General features: G+C 37.4%; 2 protein-coding genes across 2 annotated transcripts; one reads left to right on the forward strand and one right to left on the reverse strand.

Moving 5' to 3' along the window:
• The first annotated feature begins 3,592 nt into the window (after positions 1–3,592).
• Positions 3,593–7,209, forward strand: LOC133718708 (probable glycosyltransferase STELLO2). Its single transcript, XM_062145576.1, has 3 exons — positions 3,593–5,488; positions 6,272–6,398; positions 6,481–7,209. Exons 1-3 carry the CDS (start codon positions 3,792–3,794, stop codon positions 6,952–6,954), a joined length of 2,298 nt encoding a protein of 765 aa, XP_062001560.1. The 5' UTR covers positions 3,593–3,791; the 3' UTR covers positions 6,955–7,209.
• An 870-nt stretch (positions 7,210–8,079) lies between these two features.
• Positions 8,080–18,406, reverse strand: LOC133715381 (alpha-N-acetylglucosaminidase). The gene is made up of 19 exons (XM_062141868.1): positions 18,044–18,406; positions 17,767–17,840; positions 16,393–16,604; positions 15,899–16,020; positions 15,116–15,201; positions 14,850–14,944; positions 14,573–14,654; positions 14,152–14,258; positions 13,281–13,311; positions 12,840–12,957; positions 12,547–12,597; positions 11,833–11,942; positions 11,589–11,691; positions 11,268–11,366; positions 10,800–10,910; positions 9,699–9,946; positions 9,151–9,388; positions 8,651–8,729; positions 8,080–8,569 (listed from the first exon to the last, which is right to left on the reverse strand). Exons 1-19 carry the CDS (start codon positions 18,254–18,256, stop codon positions 8,334–8,336), a joined length of 2,415 nt encoding a protein of 804 aa, XP_061997852.1. The 5' UTR covers positions 18,257–18,406; the 3' UTR covers positions 8,080–8,333.
• Between the last annotated feature and the right edge of the window lie 2,584 nt (positions 18,407–20,990).

Genomic DNA, 20,990 nt, shown 5'->3' on the forward strand with positions numbered 1-20,990 from the left:
ATTAAATTAGGCCATATACTAGTGTAAAATAGTGAAAATCCTCAAATTCTTAAAGTAAAGACGTCCTCTTTAGAACGGGTGTGTGTGTGCATGTGTGTGTGCATGTGTGTGTGTGTATATATATATATATAATGGGTTCTTTGGTAAAATCAGATTTAAAACGAAAAATTGAAGAATGACCAAATACTAAAGGGAAATGAAATTCACACGTACTCCTCATTTTATAATTTACACTCCATGTTTCCTTTTTTAATATCTTAACATCATATATGTTATAATTCACACTATAAAAAGACAAAACTTAATATAATAAAAAGGGAAACCGCACCCGCTCTTTATTCACAAAAAAAAAAAGGGAAACATGACCTTTTAGAGGAAAAAAAAATGAGTGTGGATTGTAGCAACTCCAACAGCTTCCCTATAATTTTTGTATTATAGGGAAGCAAAAGTCAAAGCTTTACCCTCTTTTTCTTCTCCAGCTCCAACAGATTCTCTATTTTATAGCAATCTCTAAAATCTCCATAATTATTCCTTAAAATTTTAGAGCAACTCCAACAGCTTCCCTATATTTTGATTTTTCTCTACTTTAGGGAAAAATGAGTATCTTTTGCTCCAACAGATTCCCTATAACTATCCCTATTTTAGGGAAAGTGAGGAAAGAGAAAACCAAATTCCTTATATTTACAGCAATCTCTAAAATTTTATGGAAGAATATGGAGATTTTAGAGATTGCTGTAAAATAGGGAATCTGTTGGAGTTAGAGAACAAAAAGATGCTAAAGCTTTGACTTTTGCTTCCCTATTATACAGAAATTATGGAGAAGCTGTTGAAGTTACTCTTAGAGATTGCTGTAAATTTAGGGAATTTAGTTTTATCTTTCTTCACTATCCATAAAATGGGGATAGTTATAGGGAGTTTGTTGGAGCCAATGTTCTAAAAAACGGCCTAGGCGGCCGCCTAGGCGCTAGGCGGCAAGGAACCGCTCCGATTTTGGCCTAAGGGAACGCTAGGCGGCAAGGAACCGCTCCGATTTTGGCCTAGGCGTTGGGCTACTAGGCGGCCGCCTAGGCGGGCTAGGCGGGGACTAGGCGGTTCTAGGCGGGGCCTAGGCGGTTCTAGGCGGGGCCTAGGCGGTCGTAAACCCTAATTTATTCTATATTTTGACTATTTTTATATTTATAATTAATTTTTAGACTTTAAATATTGTTATTTATATTATTATATGTCATAAAAATAATTTAAAATTAAAAAACAAAAAAACCGCCTAGTCCCTGGGTCACCGCCCGACTAGCGCCTAGCGTTTTTTAAAACCTTGGTTGGAGCAAAAGAAGCTCATTTTTCCCTAAAATAGAGAAAAATCAAAATATAGGGAAACTGTTGGAGTTGCTCAAATCACTAAAAGGAGAAGTGTGAATTTCAATCCTCCTACTAAATTAAGAGGTTTGAACAGAAGTACAGAAGCCTCATTTCAGAAAAAATATAAGAATCTCTCAGATAAAAAGAAAATTACCAACTTAATATACAGAGTAAATTAAGTTTGGAAGGTTAAGCAATTAAGCCTAAACTCTATATTTCAAAAAAAAAAAAACCTAGACTCTAATAAAAGTGGAAATGAAATTTCATTCCCGACTTAATTTCCGCTCAAACAAATTAACAAGAGCCTAGAATCCAAATCAAATTATATGGCTCCATATTAATAAGGTAGGAAAATTAAATAAATAACAAAGACCAAAGAAAAAAAGAAAAGAAAAGAAAATAGAAACAGTACTTTCCTTATCAACTAAGGATTTTTTTCATCTTTCCTAATTGGGTTTGGATTTGGATTTGAAGCCCAAAGGTTCCCCAACGGTCGGAAACTGCAACCCCTTGGAGAACTAGGAAACACGCGTACAAAACGTCGCCGTGTATATATATATATATATGATCCAATAGTAGGGGCATTTCTTCGCCACCATTCCAAATCAGAAAGCCGCGGTTTAACATTCGTTTCTTGATTTCCTCTCTCTCTCTCTCAAATATGGCCGGAATCAAAACAAGAAGCAATAAATCAATGTCTCCGCCGTCGTCTTTGCCTGTTCTTCTACTGTTGGCATTAATCATCATTCTGGGTATGATCTCGTCTTCATCAACGTCGCCCCAGTCGACGACTCCGAAGGAAAGCCGGAAATGGCGATTATTGACGTGTGTGGGTTGGCCGCCGGTAGCCGTGATACTTATTTTGGCCGCTCTCCATGGCCACAAATTGAAAAGCATTCTTGGGTCGCCGGAATATCTCAAGACTGCAGTGCGGCCATGGCTTTTGCTTGCTCTGTTTGTGGGATTATTTTTGACCAAGAATTATCAGTGCACAATTCGTAATACCTTTTGGTGGTGGCTTTAACCTCAATTTTTTTTTGGGAATTCGATCGTTTTTGTACAAATTTAGATTATTCTGGGTTAGGTTTCCTCAAATACTAATTCATCTGCTAATTAAGGACAGTTCTTCAACAATCGCTGATCTTCAATTGTTATAAAAAAAAAAAAAAAAAAAGGACAGTTCTTCAGGCCACCAAGCTCCGGCGGGCCTCCGATCGTCCGATTTAAAAAAAAACTTATATGTTATATATATATATATATATTGACATTGTGAGCGCTGACCATAGTAAGCGTGTAGTCTAGTGGCAAGCGTTTTTTCCTTTGTCTGGACGACTCAGGTTCGATTCACCTTGGTCCTGTTTTTGTATTTTTTGGCCCTTTTTTGGTTTCTATTTGGTACTTTTGGCTCCTTTAATACATTATTATTCCTTTTTTGTTTTTTGAGACACATACTTTTTTTAATCTATAAACACAACAAAAAGTAAGAAAGCTAAATCTTTAATATTCTATATTTTTATTTCATGCGTTTTTTTTATTTTCTAGTTATTGTTTTCAATCTTATAATAAAATTTATATGTAGTTATTTTGAAGAAAAAAAAAATTCATGTAAAAATTAGTTGCTAATGCCTAGGCCACATTCCAATTATTTCACCTCAGACCTTCAAAATGTCGGGGTCGGCCCTACTAATCCCTTTAACATTACTGCTCCAGTTTCTATAGCTATATGGCCTATACCTTCAATTAAATATCATTTAGTTTAGTAATAAGATATTTCTCTTCACTAAAGTGATAGCAGAGAACACTAGTTCAGCTTCCCCCCATTGATCAGAAAACTTCAGAACCATGTCATTATAAAAAATAAAAATAAAAATTAGAAAAGCTTACAAAAACAAAAAAAGTTTTTTATTTTATTTTTTTAAATATTCTAGACGACAATACCCATAATGTCAGTGAGATTTGAACCCATAACTTTCACAACGACTCACCAATACAGAAAAAATCCTTCACAAAAAGAAATTCTTAACCGATCTTTATCGTTTTATCGTGATAATACTCTTCCAAACTATTTTAAAACAGTTCTTCTCATGATCATCCGATATGGACACAAACCAATAAACCTTCATGCGAGCGTGAACTCTAAACTGTGATAAAATACTTTTACCACACAACTTCATGCAAGGTAGGGCTGCCTGTACCTGTAGGAGTGTCAATAATTGTGGAATCTTCTATTTCTTGGCGGAGAGTCCGAACACACTCGGTACACTCGTACTCTCACTCTGTCGGTGGCTAACTGAAAAATGAAACTCAACAAAGATTCGTTCTTTGGTAGTGTAAGAGTGTTAAGAGTGAAGAGTGAAGAGTGAAGAGTGAAGAGACTCCCAGGTAGGTTAGAGCTTTACACACACATATTCAGAGCAGTTTTGGATCCAAATCAAATGTTGGTCCAAGACCGCTCAATCTCAAAACCCACCTCCAAACCTCACCAACTCTTTCTCAACAATCACTTCCTTCAACCCAAAACCTTTGTCTTCCCCAGATGGCTCTCCTTCAACCTCTTCAAGATCGCCACCATTTCAGTCCTAGCCTTCACCATTGCCGCCCTCTTCTTCCTCTACACCAACAATGACTCCCCCACCACCTTCCTCTGTTTCAACTCCAAATCCCACTCCAAGATCCCCACACCCATTGAACTCCCCAGAATCAACTTCAACTCCATCCCACCCATTTCAGATAAGTCCTCCAACTTCGCTTCTTTCACCTCAGACAGATGGATTGTGGTCTCTGTTTCGGATCCTCCATCGGACTCGCTCCGGAAACTGGTCAGGATCAAGGGCTGGCAAGTCCTTGCAATAGGGAACTCCAAGACCCCATTGGATTGGAGCCTCAAGGGAGCTATATACTTGTCAATGGAGGACCAAGCTAAGCTGGAGTTTCGTGTTTTGGAGTATCTTCCTTATGAGTCTCATCTGAGGAAGAGTGTTGGGTACCTTTTCGCCATTCAACATGGGGCGAAAATGGTTTTCGATGCTGATGATCGTGGTGAAGTGGTTGATGGTGATCTTGGGAAGCACTTTGATTTGAAACTGTCAAAGGTAAGTGTAATGCAGGAGAGGATTTTGCAGTACAGTGATGAAAACCCCAATAGAACAGTTGTGAATCCATACATTCATTTCGGGCAGCGGTCAGTTTGGCCTAGAGGATTGCCTTTGGAGAATGTAGGTGAAATTGGTCATGAAGAGTTCTATGGGGAAGTGTTTGGAGGAATGCAGTACATTCAGCAGGGGATATCCAATGGCTTACCGGATGTGGATTCGGTTTTTTACCTCACTAGGAGGTCGGGGTCGGAAGCATTGGATATAAAGTTTGATGAGCATGCTCCAAAAGTTGCCTTACCACAAGGTATGATGGTGCCATTGAATTCTTTTAATACATTGTTTCATTCGAATGCATTTTGGGCTTTGATGCTTCCTGTTTCGGTTAGTACAATGGCTTCTGATGTATTGAGGGGTTATTGGGCACAAAGACTGTTGTGGGAAATTGGTGGTCATGTTGTTGTTTATCCTCCTACTGTACATAGATATGATAATGTTGAAGCATATCCATTTACAGAAGAGAAGGATTTTCATGTAAATGTGGGTCGATTGATTAAGTTTTTAGTTAGTTGGAGATCTGGTAAGGTCAAGTTGTTTGACAGAATCTTGGAATTAAGTTTTTTGATGGCGAAAGAAGGGTTTTGGACCGAGAAGGATGTGAAGTTCACTGCGGCTTGGCTTGAAGATCTGCTTGCTGTTGGGTATGTTCAGCCAAGGCTGAAGGCCATAAAACTGGATCAGCTGAGACCAACCACCATTGGTCATGCAGATAGGAAAGAATTTGTTCCTCAGAAACTACCTTCTGTGCATCTTGCAGTTAAGGAATCAGAAACAGTGAATTATGAGATTGGGAATCTAATTCGCTGGAGAAAGTTTTTTGGCAATGTTGTTGTGATCATGTTTGTCAGCGGGCCTGTGGAGCGAACTGCGTTAGAGTGGAAATTACTTTATGGTAGGGTGTTCAAAACTGTGGTGATATTGTCCGACAGTGCTAAAGCAGATTTAGCTGTGGAGCAAGCCACACTGGACCAAGTATACAAGTAAGTTATTAGTGTTATGTCATGGTTCTTTGTTGTCTCCCACTAACTTCCACACATATTTAAGGTTAGAATAGTTTGTCTTGGTTTTTTTCTTGGTCTGTGCAATTGTGTGTTTATCTTGATCTGAGGATGAACGCTGCATTTTGGGTCATCTTCTGCTGTCATTTGATTATTTGGCTGTTCTTCTATCTTGTTTCTTTTGGTTCATCAATTTAATATGCATTTGAATATGAAATTGAGATAAAATCAGAGTATAAATTTAAACAAAACTGCTTTGGCTGTGAACTAGTTCAGGTTGTTCTTCAGGAAGTGCTGCTAGGTTAATTGGTAAGAAGTGCTTGGATACTGAAGGAAATTTTGTATGATACTGAAGAGAGCTATATATAAAAGCTTTTTGTTATTGCATTCACTAACAGCTACTTTGCCATAACATTCCGATACAATTTACAATAAGCAAGATTTTTGAGAAAAATATCTTGTGTAGAAAATTTTGTTGGAGAGGTTTGAGCATCAAGTTAGATTTGTTCCCATATTATTTTCAGTGTTTCTTATCAGTTGTTTTTTTTTTTTAAAATCATTTTGTTTATCAACTGGTGTCAAAATAATGTTTCTTTTGAAATTTGTTGTAATCGGATGAACTACCAATTAGGTTGTAAATATATGTGCTCTTCTTATATGGTAAATTGTTGGCAAAATTTGAATCACTTGCTCTGCTTTGCTTCTCAGGGTTTTCTTAATGTATTTTCTGCTGTCCTTCCTTTAATATTCCCAAATGGCTTGCAGGTACCTCCCCAAAATATTTGATAGGTTTGCCAGTGCAGAAGGATTCTTGTTCCTCCGGGACAATACCATTCTCAACTACTGGAACTTACTACATGCAGATAAAACTAAGCTGTGGATCACTGACAAGGTAATGCAAACCCCAAGTACAACACCTGGGTTTTTAAACAAGCAATAACTCTTTCTCTCTTCTCTCTCATTCTCACTCATAGGTGCCTCAGTCTTGGACTAAATTCTCAATTGAAGGAGAAGGCTCAGAATGGTTTTCTAAACAAGCAGACATGGTAAAGAAAGTCGTCAGCACCATGCCAGTTCATTTACAGGTCAACTACAGGGAGAGTAGCACCAGTAAGCAGAGTCTCATGATCTGCAACTTAGAGGTGTTCTATATCCCTCGACAATTTGTCGGGGACTTTGTGGATCTTGTAGGTCTCGTTGGCAAGTTTGACATCCATAATAAGGTAGCAATGCCCATGTTTTTCATGGCAATGGATTTGCCTTATAACTATGACTCTGTGCTCAATACAATGATTCATAAGCCAGAGGCATCACTGAGCAACTCTTCAAACATTTATTCTGCTCAAGTCCCAGCCGTCTACCCATGGACTGTTTCCAGTGAGTCAGATTTCGTCGAACTCATAAGATCCATGGCAATCGGTGATCCACTTCTTATGGAGCTATTTTAAGGTACGTAGCAGTTGTAGAGATTGATGCTGGCAGTGTAGGAAGATAGCAAATACTGATTAGTCAACTTTGATGTTTACTTTTTGCTTTTATTTTCTTCTTTCTTTTGGAATTGTAAATCTTTAATTTGGTCGCTTTGTAGCCTATTCAACTGTATGATTCATTCTTGATGTAAACTCATCCATGTATTTGATTTATGGATTTAACAAAGAATAAAATAACAAATGGGTAGCATTTTTAAAATGCCTCATAGCTCATTACTGGTGTTAACTTCGGGTTACGTCTGTCTTTCCCCATAGATTAGTTTGGGCTGTTCAAGCCTTTTTATTCATTATTTGGAGGTTCGTTTCTAACTTCTCATAACCGTAAACACACACTTAATTGCTGATATCAATGTGATTACAGATTCTTCTAAAACTGATTGGCTCCAACGCTGATGGTTGTACTGACATTCCATACAAATATCTGCAAGCAGTTGAATAACTTGACTAAATCCATGTTCAAGATAATACAATAACCAAAGTTTCTTAGTGATGCAACATGCAAAGGGCTCCTTTTGGTGAGGGGAAAATTTTACAACATAATACATTTCTTCTTCTCATAAATCTGGTGGTTTTTTGGTTGGTTTTGACAAGTTGGGGAAGAATTGAAGGAGATTTTAAGCCCAAAACAAAAGGGTGACTAGAAGGACTTGATGTTGGTGAGCTTATCATTTGCTGTTTATGCGTATATCTCCCAAAATTGTCTGTGCTACTTGGTAAAAGCTACAAACGTTCTGGTTTCTTTAGGAATGTTGTATATTTGAACCTTGATCGAGTATGTCTTTGTAATGGATAATAGAATGTTGTACATCCAAACCTTGAATAACAGCAGTGTGTTTGCTATTTATGATTAGCCTGAGGGCATAGAAAATGGAGGCTACTGTTAAGGATGGCTCATTTCAGGATTTCATCCTCTTCCGAGTTCCGAGAGGCATAGAGTATTTATAGTTACTAGTGGTGAAAATTCTGATAACTAATGAAAGACAAGGAAGCCTTCTAGTTCGTTATTTGGAGGCTCCTTTAACCTTGCCATCAATAGTGATTAACTCAAATAGAAAGTTTCTACCAAAGAAAAAAGAAAACGAATACAAATTAAAAGCACTCTTAAAGACACGCTTAGTTGCTAATATCATGTTATTTCAGAATTGAAAATGCTTCGCTCCAATGATGATTGCTGTACTGACTATTCCATACATCAATTTTCAAGAATCAATGACAAAGTATTTTATTGTTGATGCACCAGGTCTCTTTATGGTAAGGGGCAAAATTGGAGCATATGTCACAACATACAACATAATAGATGATACATTTTTTCTCTCATCCTATCAAACCAATTTTTCTCACACGAAATATTTTTCATACAATGCTTTAGAAATAGCAAGTGCATCTCCTTTTGCCTTCACTGGGTAAAGCTCTGTACCTGCTTGCCAATTGTTTGAAAAGGATATCCATTCTATTCTCCATTTTTCCACTTCAAAGTCTTTATTTTCTCTTAAGCTTTTTGACAAATAATGAAAGTAGGTTGAAGCTCGTGGTAGATAGTAACTTTCCAATAGGCCACTCCAGAACTTATTTGCTGATGATAATGATCGCTAAGTTAAGGGGGGAAAATGACAAAGCTTGAAACTATATTATATGATCAAGAAATTAAGATTACCATAATCATGAAGCTGGCTCTGGTTGGTTTTTGTGGTATCATACCACATTGTCACCTGCGTTCTTGCATTCCACTCATACTGAAAAAGACAATAAGAACTTTTAATCAACCATTTCAAAATTACTTTATCTGCCACATATATGATTGGGGAACTTGCTCTAAGGATCCTGGAGAAAGATTCAATTTGTAAGTGTTGTATGCGTTACAAATTCAATGGGTAGCTATCGCCAAATTCATGATGTTGAGCAGAGTAACAATGTGGACAAAAATCAGGAGTGACGACAAGATGACCGTGCCCCTTGTTTAAGCAGAAGATATAAGCCTAAACTGAATACATTCGAAGTGGAAAAAGGAAATGTGTGGTTTACCTGACCTCAATATGCGGAGTAAGGGTTTGTTGCATCACAATGATATGTCTAAATTAATTGCTAAAGTAGCTATATTGCCCCCAATAAAATTCATGAGCTAAAACAATAGGCAAAGAGGGAAATTGTTCTCACCTGCCTCATTTCCGTAGGACTGGTTGCCAGCTTTTTTGCACTTTCAAGCCAAGTTCCAAGTAAAAAATTATCATCAGAAGCAAGAAGTACATCAATATCCCTTATGAGTTGAACAAACTTTTTACTATTGAGATCAAAAGCTTTTACATCCTTCCTCTGAAAAGCAGTCACTGCATTCACATATACTTGGTTTGCTAGCTTTGACAGCACTTGGCGTGTTAAATCAACCAAATCATATCTGTCACAATGCTAACGACAATTAATGATCCAAGGCTTTAATTCCTTTCAGTTCCTTAGTGAAGATAATTAGATAAATGGAGGCAACTGGAAAAATCCTATTGTATCCAAGAAAATCTGGAAGAAAATTGAACTTAACGATTGGTGATCATGCATTCATGCTTTCTATGAAGTCATGGAAATTACAAAAGTGAACAGATATTTCAACCAAACAAGGGATTAATTCAGAAACAATAGAGATAGCATGTGCTTCAAAAAGGAATATAAGAGAGGTAGAAGCAGAGAATTAGGTTTGTGCTCTAGTCCTTTACCTGTACGTAAGGCTTCTGGAAAGATCATTTCCAGCATCAAGGAATAGCCGTAAAGCATTAATCACATCCTGAGTTGAATACCACAAATGTGCCTTAGGAAATTGAGAGCTGGTTTTTTGGAGTAAAAATCTCCTCTTCATATCTAGTGTGAAAAACATTTGCATCTTGTTAGGTTCTGACGTGTTCGATACACTCTCTAGTGATGGATCCCAGTCGGGTAATTTGACTATGAAATCTGTGTTATGGTCCTGCAGCAAGTTATATCCTCATCTCATTAGTATGGCAAATCATAGGTTAATTGACCACAGGGTCCAGTGTCCAGAGAGTATAAAACTACCCATCATGCCTAAAAAAAGTAATTAATTCCAGTCAAATATTTCTCATTTAAAAGTTAAGTTGCAACTCATCAAAAGTACTTCTGGTGAAACACATCAAGGGATGGCCAAGGCCTTGAAGTCTGGATTAACAGAAAATCAGTGAAAGTTTCGCCAAGTAAATTTTCCTGTTTGAGTTCTTCAGAAATGAACATCACAAGAATGCTTAACTGCATGTGAAACAGACTCCTAGAGAAAATTCAGCTTCAGTGACCTTTTGGTCTAGGAGAAAAGGTCTAGACTGAGCCAAAGGTGTCAACCTTATATTGGTTAACTGACAAAGGTATATTTGAATCATGTCATAAAGAGATGGAAACAAGTGTTTTCTTAGTTCAATTTGAAAGATAACAGGAAAACTCTTTAATTCTTTTCCGGCAGTAGGGTGTATTTGTTATCTTAAATTTTCCTACTACAATCTATGAAGAAAATCGAAGCGAAGAAAGGAATATTCTAAAAAGGAATGACTCCTTTAAGAACAAGGAATGAAGGACTTTCATTTGCTAAAGAAGTAACAGTGTTTATCCAATAACAATAACGGACTCGATAATCTATCCATGGTTTTCTTTTTCAGTGCGTAAAATACCATAGAACCATTAAAAGACTGCAGATTCTAATTCCACAGGCAGCACGATCATCTCATTCATACTTTGGATTTTGTTCAAGATTATGTTCTGATGGAAATAAAAATACTAGCCAATGCATCAATTGGGTTTACTGAAAAACGTACAGCTATTCCATCTGTGCAGTTATAAATTGTGCGATGAAGAATTTCCCAAGCCTCCTCAACTTGATGAACTGCATTACCATAACGTCTACGGGAGTAGGTCCTCAGCCAATCCTGCATGGCAATAAGGATTGCAGGCATACAGAAAATAATGTCATAAATAATGACCAGCATAAAGCTATTTCTGTACTCATTTTAATAAAACCATGCACTTCATGTGTGTGCAGGTGAAAGCTTTTGACAGGTGGACTCATCCTATTTTGTCCATCTGTGTTTCCACTTCATGTTCATGTGTGCACCTTAATCACATCATGTACTTCGTTTTTTTCCACATCATAGTTGCATATAATAGGTGCAATCCTACTTTATTCTAAATAGAATAGCAGAGTATATATTTACAAAAATTATAATAGAACTAAATGCATCCAAAACTACAATTTTTATCGAACGACAGTCATAAATCATAATTACCTGAACTGGAACCCTTTCACTGCGAAATGCCATTTCAGACGTCAATTCATAGATAACTGGATTGTGCTCGATTCCTTCCATGCACATGCCAACCCCAACCTATTATTATGACAAATTACATGAGTGCCAACAATTAATTTCTACAACATAAACAACTAATGATTTTCATGCACAACTCATGAAGTGTATGTGGGCAAGGACAGAAAGATGCTAGAACTTTTAAACTATATCAGTATTAGAAAGCATAGAGTGACATGAAAATAGAAGTCCTTCCATGGTTTATAGGCTAAAATACATGGAATTCAGGGTAATAGGACATACCATAGTAGAATTTTCACTAGTTCGGGCATCAACTGGACCTGAAGAAATTGCATCCAATATCCCATACATTTCAAGGTTCCCACCAAAATTGTGCAGGAGACACCTGAAATACATTAATTGTAACCAAGTACAATTCATTGCGACTACAGGAACTTAAAATGAAAACTGAAATAAACAAATGAGTATAGAGAGAGGCCTTGCATATTAGATGTTAAAAGCAGTTGACAACTGAAGACCCAATTACCAGATATAGGGAGTGTCGTAAAATTGAGATGACGTGTTCCATATTGGTTTCACATCAGCAAATAGATCAAGTACAATCATTTTCCCGAATGGAACAGAATGTAGAAGAGCCTGCATATATTGATAATTTGTTAAAATTATTCAAATAACCAAAATAACTTAAGCGTGTCTTGCAATAGGATTTGTAAATCGACTCGTTCAAACAGAAATCTAGAAAAGATCGTTGACTCCACAAATTCTGCAAGACAAGATATGAAATTTAAAGTCACTTGAATATTGCATAGAGAAAACTGTCATGGATCTTACAGCCATTTCCACTTTACAATACTTGATGTTAAAGGAGGGAGCTTGTTCTTCTATGATCTCCCACCAACACCAAAGCCCCTACCTACACTAGCACTGCCATATGATTTCTATGCACATGGCTGGATGGCACAGATCATCTTAGCTGATGATTCCTTATAGTGGACATCCCCCAGGTTTTCTGGATTCAATTATATCCCATGTTTTCCCCCTCATTACAGAATTTCCAAAATGATAGTGTGTTTCATTCCATGGTTAATCATGAAGAAATTACTTTCATATCTACAACAGACATTAATTTTTTGTTTTAACCTTGCATGATTTAGATAAGCACGATTATCTTTTGCTGGCAATGCAAAACAGTTGTACTCATGCGAAGATAAATATTAAGGTTTACAATCTACATGCATACCTTCATTTGAGGTGGTTTCCAAAAAGCAGAGTCTGAGTAGAAGAGCCAACCCTGCAAAATAAAATAGCTGTCAACTTGGAATATTTCGTGCATAACCGAGTAAAATTGCCCATACGGAAACAACTCAATACCCACAGTTAGCAAAAATTCCTACATCATTAAAATCACTGAGGTCCTTCCATAAAGATTGGTTAATTAAATAAAAAGGTAGAGAGGCAGAACAGAATATTATATACTAGAATTACATCATAGACTCAGAAAGGAAGGGAGGTTTGAAGAAGTTAGGAGCGTACTTGCATCAACCACACTGCATCCGTATCACCTTTAGACATTGCTTTGTATACAGCAGCTCCAAGTGATGAAATATATGCTGGATCATTTGTAGGTGGAGAATTTTCATTGAATGTATCACTGCATTGGATATAGTATTTTGTACTTATATAACCTTGGCATGCAAGATTCAAACAATCTCGTAATATGCAAGGAAGACACTTTACCACCAAGCTGTGCCAAAAGGGGCAATACTAATACCTATATATATATATATATAATTTGCTAAGAAACTACCAACATCACTAGTTTTTTACAATAATAATTACTTGTGCAAAAAGGTAAAGTAGGTTGAATTGAATATCACATAAAATATTATACTAAAAGATGTCACCATTTATATATTAGGAATAAGTGAAAGCAATCCAAAAAAAAGAAAACAGAGAATAAATGAGATAAATTACCAGTTATAGATGTCTGTCACATCCCCGTATTCTGAATGAGGAAAAACCACTAAAATTAGTCAAACATAAAACAAGAAAACTGGAGAAACATAAGCCACATCAAAATCCTCAATTGGCAGTCATATATCTACAGAAGAAGCCTAACGTTATAGTTGGAGCGACAGTAAATGGTAAATCAATACGTGAAACATGAAACTGAAAAAAATTATGCATAAGCTCTGACAGTCAAATCCTCCAAGGCAATATTGTGTGCGTACAAATAAACTTGACACTAGAGGCAAGTGTAAATTGACATGTTCAGAAAAAAGTACTTTACTTCAGTACTGGGATAACTTAGGCAAGTCTGAAACAGTAGTATGTGTCTTACTCAGAAAGTTAATTAGAATTGTACGTATTTAAAACTCTAAAATTCTAAGAGGAGGATGTCAATAGGGTGCTAAAGTTAAAAATGGCAAGAGGAAGTGGAATTCATTGCCTTTCATGGGTGATATGCCTTTCATGGGTGATATATACCAAGTCACCAAACAGTACATGTAACAATAGTAGATTGTACAGTCCGACAGCTGCCTACAATTTTAGAGTAGAATGATGAGATATGACATATGAGTATGTAGACAGTGTCAGTGCACAAGGATCTTTGCATATATCCATCAGCAAAATCCTTACACTGCTGAATTTCAACATTTCTTGGTCAACAGTGTTATATTCCAGATGATTTAAATTGGAAACTGAACATGCATGCACAAGGTTTTTCCAGGATCACACACACAGTGTATAGTTGCCAATTTTAGTAAAAAAGAAATGACACAATTGTTGGTCCTTAATCTAGCAGGAAAGACGTGAACAGTTTTAAGCAACATGAATCACACACCTTCAACTTGTCGCCTAATAAAAGCAGTCCCAATTTCAACAAATAAAGGATCAGAAGGATCAAGAAGGTAAGTACAGCACCAGCGGCGATCACCATTGACAGTGTTCCTAATTATAAAAGAAAAAAAAAAAAAAGTAAAATCTCGGCAAAGACATATATAGCAGATCTTTTTCCAACATATAGTACATGATACAGGGGAACTTCTCTAGCTTCATAAATGGAGGTCAAGATGGGGGAGGCAATTGAAATGTGGATCATAATATTATTTGTTCCATATATGTCAGGTGTACAAGTAAGCCATAGACATTGACATACCATTTGGGTCACATTACACTAATATGGGATTATATGCGACTTGATAATACCACTAAAACAAAAAAATAAAATTAAGAAGAAGAACAAGAAAAAGAACGATGTATACCAGTCTCCAAGCCTTGTTATATTAGCTGAAGGATAAAATTTCTTCAGTGTCGCTGGGACATTTCCAGAGAATGATGGCAGCACTGGAACACAAAAGAGGTTACACATAAGCAGCCATATTATCACAATGACATTATGTTCTGTCACTATATACAACTCTTTACACATTAGACTTGTTTGAAAGATTCATGTAATTTACTATTGTCTCTGTTGTTATTGGAGCATCAAACGGCATCAAAATGATAAAAGGTAGTTTCCAGGACAGGACATAATATCACCTGGAGTCATGCCTAGCTCTAACATCCGGGATAATATCTGTTTCTGCAAAACCAATTGTTGATCCAACCAATTCTGTGATAATGGTCCACCCCACCTGCGATAAGATTAATGCAGACTCTTTCAACCAAAACCACAGAATCAACGTTCCAGTTTACTAGCAACATCAAGTAGAGCCTTTTCAATTTAAAAATTGTTTTTCAGAAAGACTATCCTCAGAATAATAGAAATCTCGTACTTGAGAGATTCTAATATCACCTCCACTTACGCATGTAAATTCCCCATGCGAGCCCATGCAAGGAAGGCAGGTCCACCAAAGAAATCATTCAAGTCTCCCTTACTAATATTGAAATCCTATAATACAAAGCTTTTAGTCACAGGATATTTGCCGACAACAATACTGTGTTTATTTACTTAGAGTGCATACATGCATTGTTCAGACAAGGTTTAGAAAGATAATAATAATCTAATTCTGGGAAATTGGTAGTCTTCATCTGCCAGTACTTAATGTTGAGAGTAACATCACATATTAGAAATGTAGGACCCCACAAAAAACCTTACAAGGCATCAGGCCTTTCAACCAACATTGATTGGCAATGAGCCCCATGCCTCACAATACACTATGCAGGATCTTACACAAATTATTCCCAACACTTGGTAGATCAGTCATTTTTAGAATAAAACAAGGATGAACCATGTAGCTATTCGTAAAAAATTAAAAAAGGTTTACGACAGTCCTGTTCGTTGGAAATTTCACTGAAGCATTGAAACATATGATGCATACCACGATTTTCTTAGTAGTGTCATTTTTCACTTCGTCAATTTTCTCAGTAGTGTGATTTTTTACTTAATCAGAAGTGAGCTGACAACCTTTTCTTCTCAGAAAATTAACCTAACTGTAAGCCCTAAACACAAATTATATATCATCTGCCATGCCATTACAAAGAAGAAAACTTGGTTTCAGTTACAGAAGCGTCAGATATGATATTAAATTAGAACGTACCAGGCTTGCCTAACAAGTTCTGATTCTTAGAATGATATTGATATTTACCATGAAAACTTTCTGCCAAATTGATTCTTGCCCTGTGAATGCTAAAGGCAGGTTGATCCCCTGAAGAGCCATCCAGTCTATTTCTTTCTGCCATCTTTCCCAATCCCACCAAACAAATGAATCTGCAAAGATGTATTATATCCTTATAAGTTTATTGATCTGCGAATGTCTAGATACATATATCAACTAATATTGACAGTAGTACTACATGTCATGTCATTGTTTTGAAATGCAAACTAAGTAGGCTTTATTTCATAATTAGCTTTTCATCCGTTTCGTGTGTTTATTACTCACTGAGAGTCATGAAAAGAAACTCTCTGGAAACAAAGGTATGGGCATGTGGCTGCATTTGTCTTGGCCTCCTATACCTCATAAAGGAGGGAGTCTCATGCATTCAGCCACCCTTTTTGACTCTCAATGACACATGACCACATTACAACAATATATAGTCAATCTGATTGATATGAAAGAGGATACGAAGAATAACTACTCACAACTGGATGTAACGACATTTTGGTAATAGTTCCATGGGACCGGCCGTTGAATTTTCAACCCCTTGTCTTTTACACGAGGTAGTGATCCTGGATTGGGGATGGAAGCTAATTGCACGCCACCAGTCTTATCCCAAGAAACATGAGCACCACACCAATACTTCAAATACCAATGGAGGCCAGAAGCAATTTCAACTGCTGTGGTACCTTTAATCCTGCAGAGAATCGCATTATATTCATAAAACCTATAATTGCAGTTGGTCATACTTTCTTTTCTCTCTTTTTCTTTTTTGTTACTCCCTCACTCTCTTTTCTACTATCAGGTACAGAGGAAAGTTTCTGAGAAAAATATGAGGAAATTTTTAAACCCTAAACCTGTTTATTCCATAGAAAGAAAGAAGGATATTAGTCACCTATACTGTGCATAGCCTCTCACTAAGTTTTTAGATTACGAGGAACCTTTTAATATCAAACAAGGACAGGAATTAACTACCCAACAATCTTTCTTTAGCAGTTCTATGATGTTGAAAATGTCAACACAGATGCATGGAGAAACAAGGGAAAATAGAATAGAGTTGGAAATGCTCCTTCTAAGGTTGAGGGGAAACCAATTCAGGACAATATAGGGGAGCCACTTGAAGTGTTTCATATCCAAAAGCAATGAAACAATCAGTTAAAAAGTGCAATAGTTGAAGAAGAGCCAAAGGATAAAGAGTTAAAGACAGACCGATAATGAAATGGCACAATTGCAATCAAGTAGATATGTGATGATTAAGACCATTAAGAGGTAACGTGCCTTTTATTCTAAAGGCCAATACAGATAATACAGCCAGCCACATTGAGTTATGAGTGAGGCTTCACTGAGCTTTAAGCTTCTCTTCACATTAGCATATCATCCTATACTTAATACACCCACATTGTCAATGGGTACTATTCTTGATGAATTTCTAATCTGACGTGCGACCTAAAATACATAAGATCCAATCATATGTCAAGGGGTACTGAATCAATAATGTACAAGTGCACAATAACGTTGAGAACAAAGTATATCCTCTCCTCAAAAATTGCGATGAACTCAAGAAAGGAATGAAAAGAGCAAGAAATTAAAATTTTCAACTTCGAAAGTTTTGTTGGTTATAAGTCTTACAAGAAACTGAAGGCTTTATAAGCTGAAACTGCACAACATTACAGGACATCTAGATAATCCGGAACTTTTCTAAAGACGTAAACTGACATATTAGGCTAATGGTCTATAATGGAGAATTGGAACAAATAGTGCAGACGAGATGCAAGCAGGTAATGGTGTCCAAAAAGTCTGTTTTCAAATTGGAAAACAAGAAAAGTAACTATATTTGACAAGATCACAAGTTAACATACTGTATCTCGGGGCCATTTCGACTTGACAGGTTATGATTGTTTATCACAAAGCAACTATGTCCACCACAAACATCCTGATATTCGAATTTGAAACAGTCAGCATAGTCATTTACAATCAAATAACACAAAATGCAATAATAAATTTTCAAGCATAAACATAATACATGGATTATAGAACCTTGCATTGAATGTAAAGCTGGTAATAACATGAATTTTGAGAAAGGCAGTAATTAAAGTGAAACCCAGAATTCGTTGTGACAAAGAAATTGATGGGTACCTTGTCAACAATCTTGAAGTCGAAACTGTCGACATGGGTAGGCAGCAATCTAAAGAGAACAGCTTTAGCTGCAGCTTCTTGAACTGAAGCAGAGGAGCGTTTGGAGTCCAGACGACGCAGCAAAGCCTCAACTGGTTGTTGTGGTTCTGATGATACAGCTATTGGTACAAAGACAAGAATCAGAAAAATCAACTGGGTTATGGAATTCGACATGGTTATCGAGTCAGTTGATTGTGCCAGTGATCAACTGCTCAAGTTTGAAGACTTCAGTTTGAAGAAGGATTGAGTGTCATTGTTTGTTTGCCGGCTTTTTGGTGCCACATGGATAAAAGTATTTTCTTTTGGGCGTGCCGTTGTTCACAATGAGTTGTCAAATTTTTGTTCTTGGATTTGGATTTTATTTGTGGACGACCCATTGTTAGGACTTGGACCAACGCAACATCATCAACTAGTCAAAGAGAATAGGTTGAAATTTAAGGTACAAACTACAAAGCGATGGAGTTGTTATTTTGAAGTGAGTCTATCTTTTTCTTTGATTAGTTTGATTAACTGTGTGGCTTTAGTACTCCACTTCTTGTGATCAAAGGTATGATTTTGGTGGTTTTGTATGTGACCATTGTTGTCTACTCTTTTTAACTGACTTTGGTGATCTTGCGTCTAGTCTTCATCGTCCATTCTCTCTTTGACGGAAGGCGTGATATTGGTGGTCTTCTCTCTTCTATCTCCTTAAGTAAGATTATAAAACTGGCCTTTATGCTTCCTCCTCTTGACGTTTGACATCCACGGCTTTAAGTTGGAGGAGCTCTCTATAGCAAGGACGTGCAAAATTGAATAATTGAAGGTTATTGGAGTGACTGGTCAAGACACACTTTCATGCCTAAGTTTGATAAGTGTGTTTAAATCTTGAATGGAATTGCTCGACATTGCCTGAAAAATCGCTTATAGAATTGCTCCGGCAACATGGGTCTATGGCCTACACCCAGCCTATGGGTACCGCTACATTCCTCTTAATGTCTTAGATGACCAATAGGTAGCCTATGCCCGATTGCCTGTGAAATGACCTATTGCTGCATATGCCCTTAGGGCCTTAGGGGATGAACTCTTGGCCTTAGAGCAAGTTCACCCGTAGTCAAGAAAAGGCAAAGTCGAGAAGTCAAGAATTCGACCAGTCAAGATACTGTTCACTGCCACTGGACATGGTGTTTGGACCCAAAATGAACATTTTGGCCTGACAAGGCACGTCTTGGAGAAATTGAGCCAATATCAGTGGCTCAAGCTATATATTGTCGACAAGCTCGAAATATATATTTAGAGGCTAAATAAAGCCTACTATGGAAGTATGACAAGTCAACTTTAGCATATTTTCCTACTTCGGCTAGGAAAAACCGAGCTAGACAAGGAAGGAGGGGTGGCAGACTAACCAAATGAAATCGAAATGTGCTGAAACTTTCCAGATCCATTCTAGGGAGAAGAGAAATATCCCTAAGTCCAAAACGTTTTTTCTTGTATGTTGCGTGTTGTTCTTGTTTTTATTTTGAGTCTTAGGATGCCATTTCAACTGTCTATGATGAGTTTATATCTCCAGAATTATGGCTAAAATATAAAAAATAAAAATAAAAAGTCATAAATACAACTCTTAGGGGGCAATTCTAAGTGTTCCTACACTCGCAAAGCTACTAAGCCGAGTCAGCGGCTCCAGAAACTTTTTCCAGCTTTGCCCTCGCAGGAAAGGCTGAGCTCAAGGGAAATGTGAGAGCCACCACCGTGACCGCCACCTCCATCGGAAGTAGTCTTCATGTTGCCAAAGATGTCCTCACCATGCATGGGGAACAGAGGAAGGGTTTCAATCTCCATGTTCATAGATCCATAACCACCATAGTTCCCCATCTGCCCGTTAAAAGCAATCACACCAGCTGAAGAAGCAGAAGCAGATGCAGAAGATTCGAAGTTAATATACTGATCCTCAGGTTTCCAATTAGTACCATTGTCATCACCAACAAGCCCTGATCTTTGCATGGGCACATGAACATCCGAAGTGGATCTCTTCTTCCGCTTCTCCCGAGCCCTTTGGTTCACGAACCAAAAATAGACGTTCTTGAACTCGATCTTGCCGTACCATTTCAGCTGGAGACAGATCCTCTGAATCTGCTCTATAGTTGGGGACCTAACTCCCTTATTGTAGAAAAGCTACTTGAGGATTCTTATCTGATCTGTAGTGGGATTCCACCTGTTCCGCCTACAAAGCATGTTAGCACTACTCCCGGCTGCTTTGTTGCTTCCTCCATCCTCGGTTGGTTGCTGGGTTTGTGGTTCCATTGGTGAAGGGTTGAGAGAATGCGAGAATTGAAGAATGGTGATGACAAGTAATTAAGAAAGATTGCTGTTAGAATTATTGGGAAGGACTGAAGATCTGTGAGAGAATGACTGAAATTGACAGAGAGATGTTCTTAAAAAAGGAAGGGTATTGTTGAGGATCTGAAACTCAGAGGAAGGTTTTTTGGCGTGAACGTTCCCATCCCCATAATGCACCTATTTATAGGAACAGGGCATGCAAATCTCCACCCTTGGACAGACAGTCTCGGAAAAGCATTTCCACCTGCTGGACAGTCAAAGAGGAGTCAAATCGATGTCAGTAAATCGAGATTAGTGATTCCAAATCTCGGGAAAAAAGGGACTAGCAGCATGTGAGGAGCGGTTTTTGAGGAGTTAGCTATTATTAAAGGATTAATAGCATGTGGGGAAACGGAACGGTTTTCGAGGAGGTAACTGTTCTTTTCACGAGATTATTTTTCACGACTGTTGTTTTTCAACGAGTGATTAATGCCTTAAATCTCGGAAAAGAAGAAGTTATTGGCGCTAAGAGTTTTGAGTTGGGAGCCAGCAAGTGGATCCAAAAGATACATATTTTCTCAAAACCCTCGCCGCGAGTCTCTTTTTGACGCGGAGC

The sequence above is a fragment of the Rosa rugosa genome, chromosome 6 (assembly GCF_958449725.1).
Source record: "Rosa rugosa chromosome 6, drRosRugo1.1, whole genome shotgun sequence".
NCBI lineage: Eukaryota > Viridiplantae > Streptophyta > Magnoliopsida > Rosales > Rosaceae > Rosa > Rosa rugosa.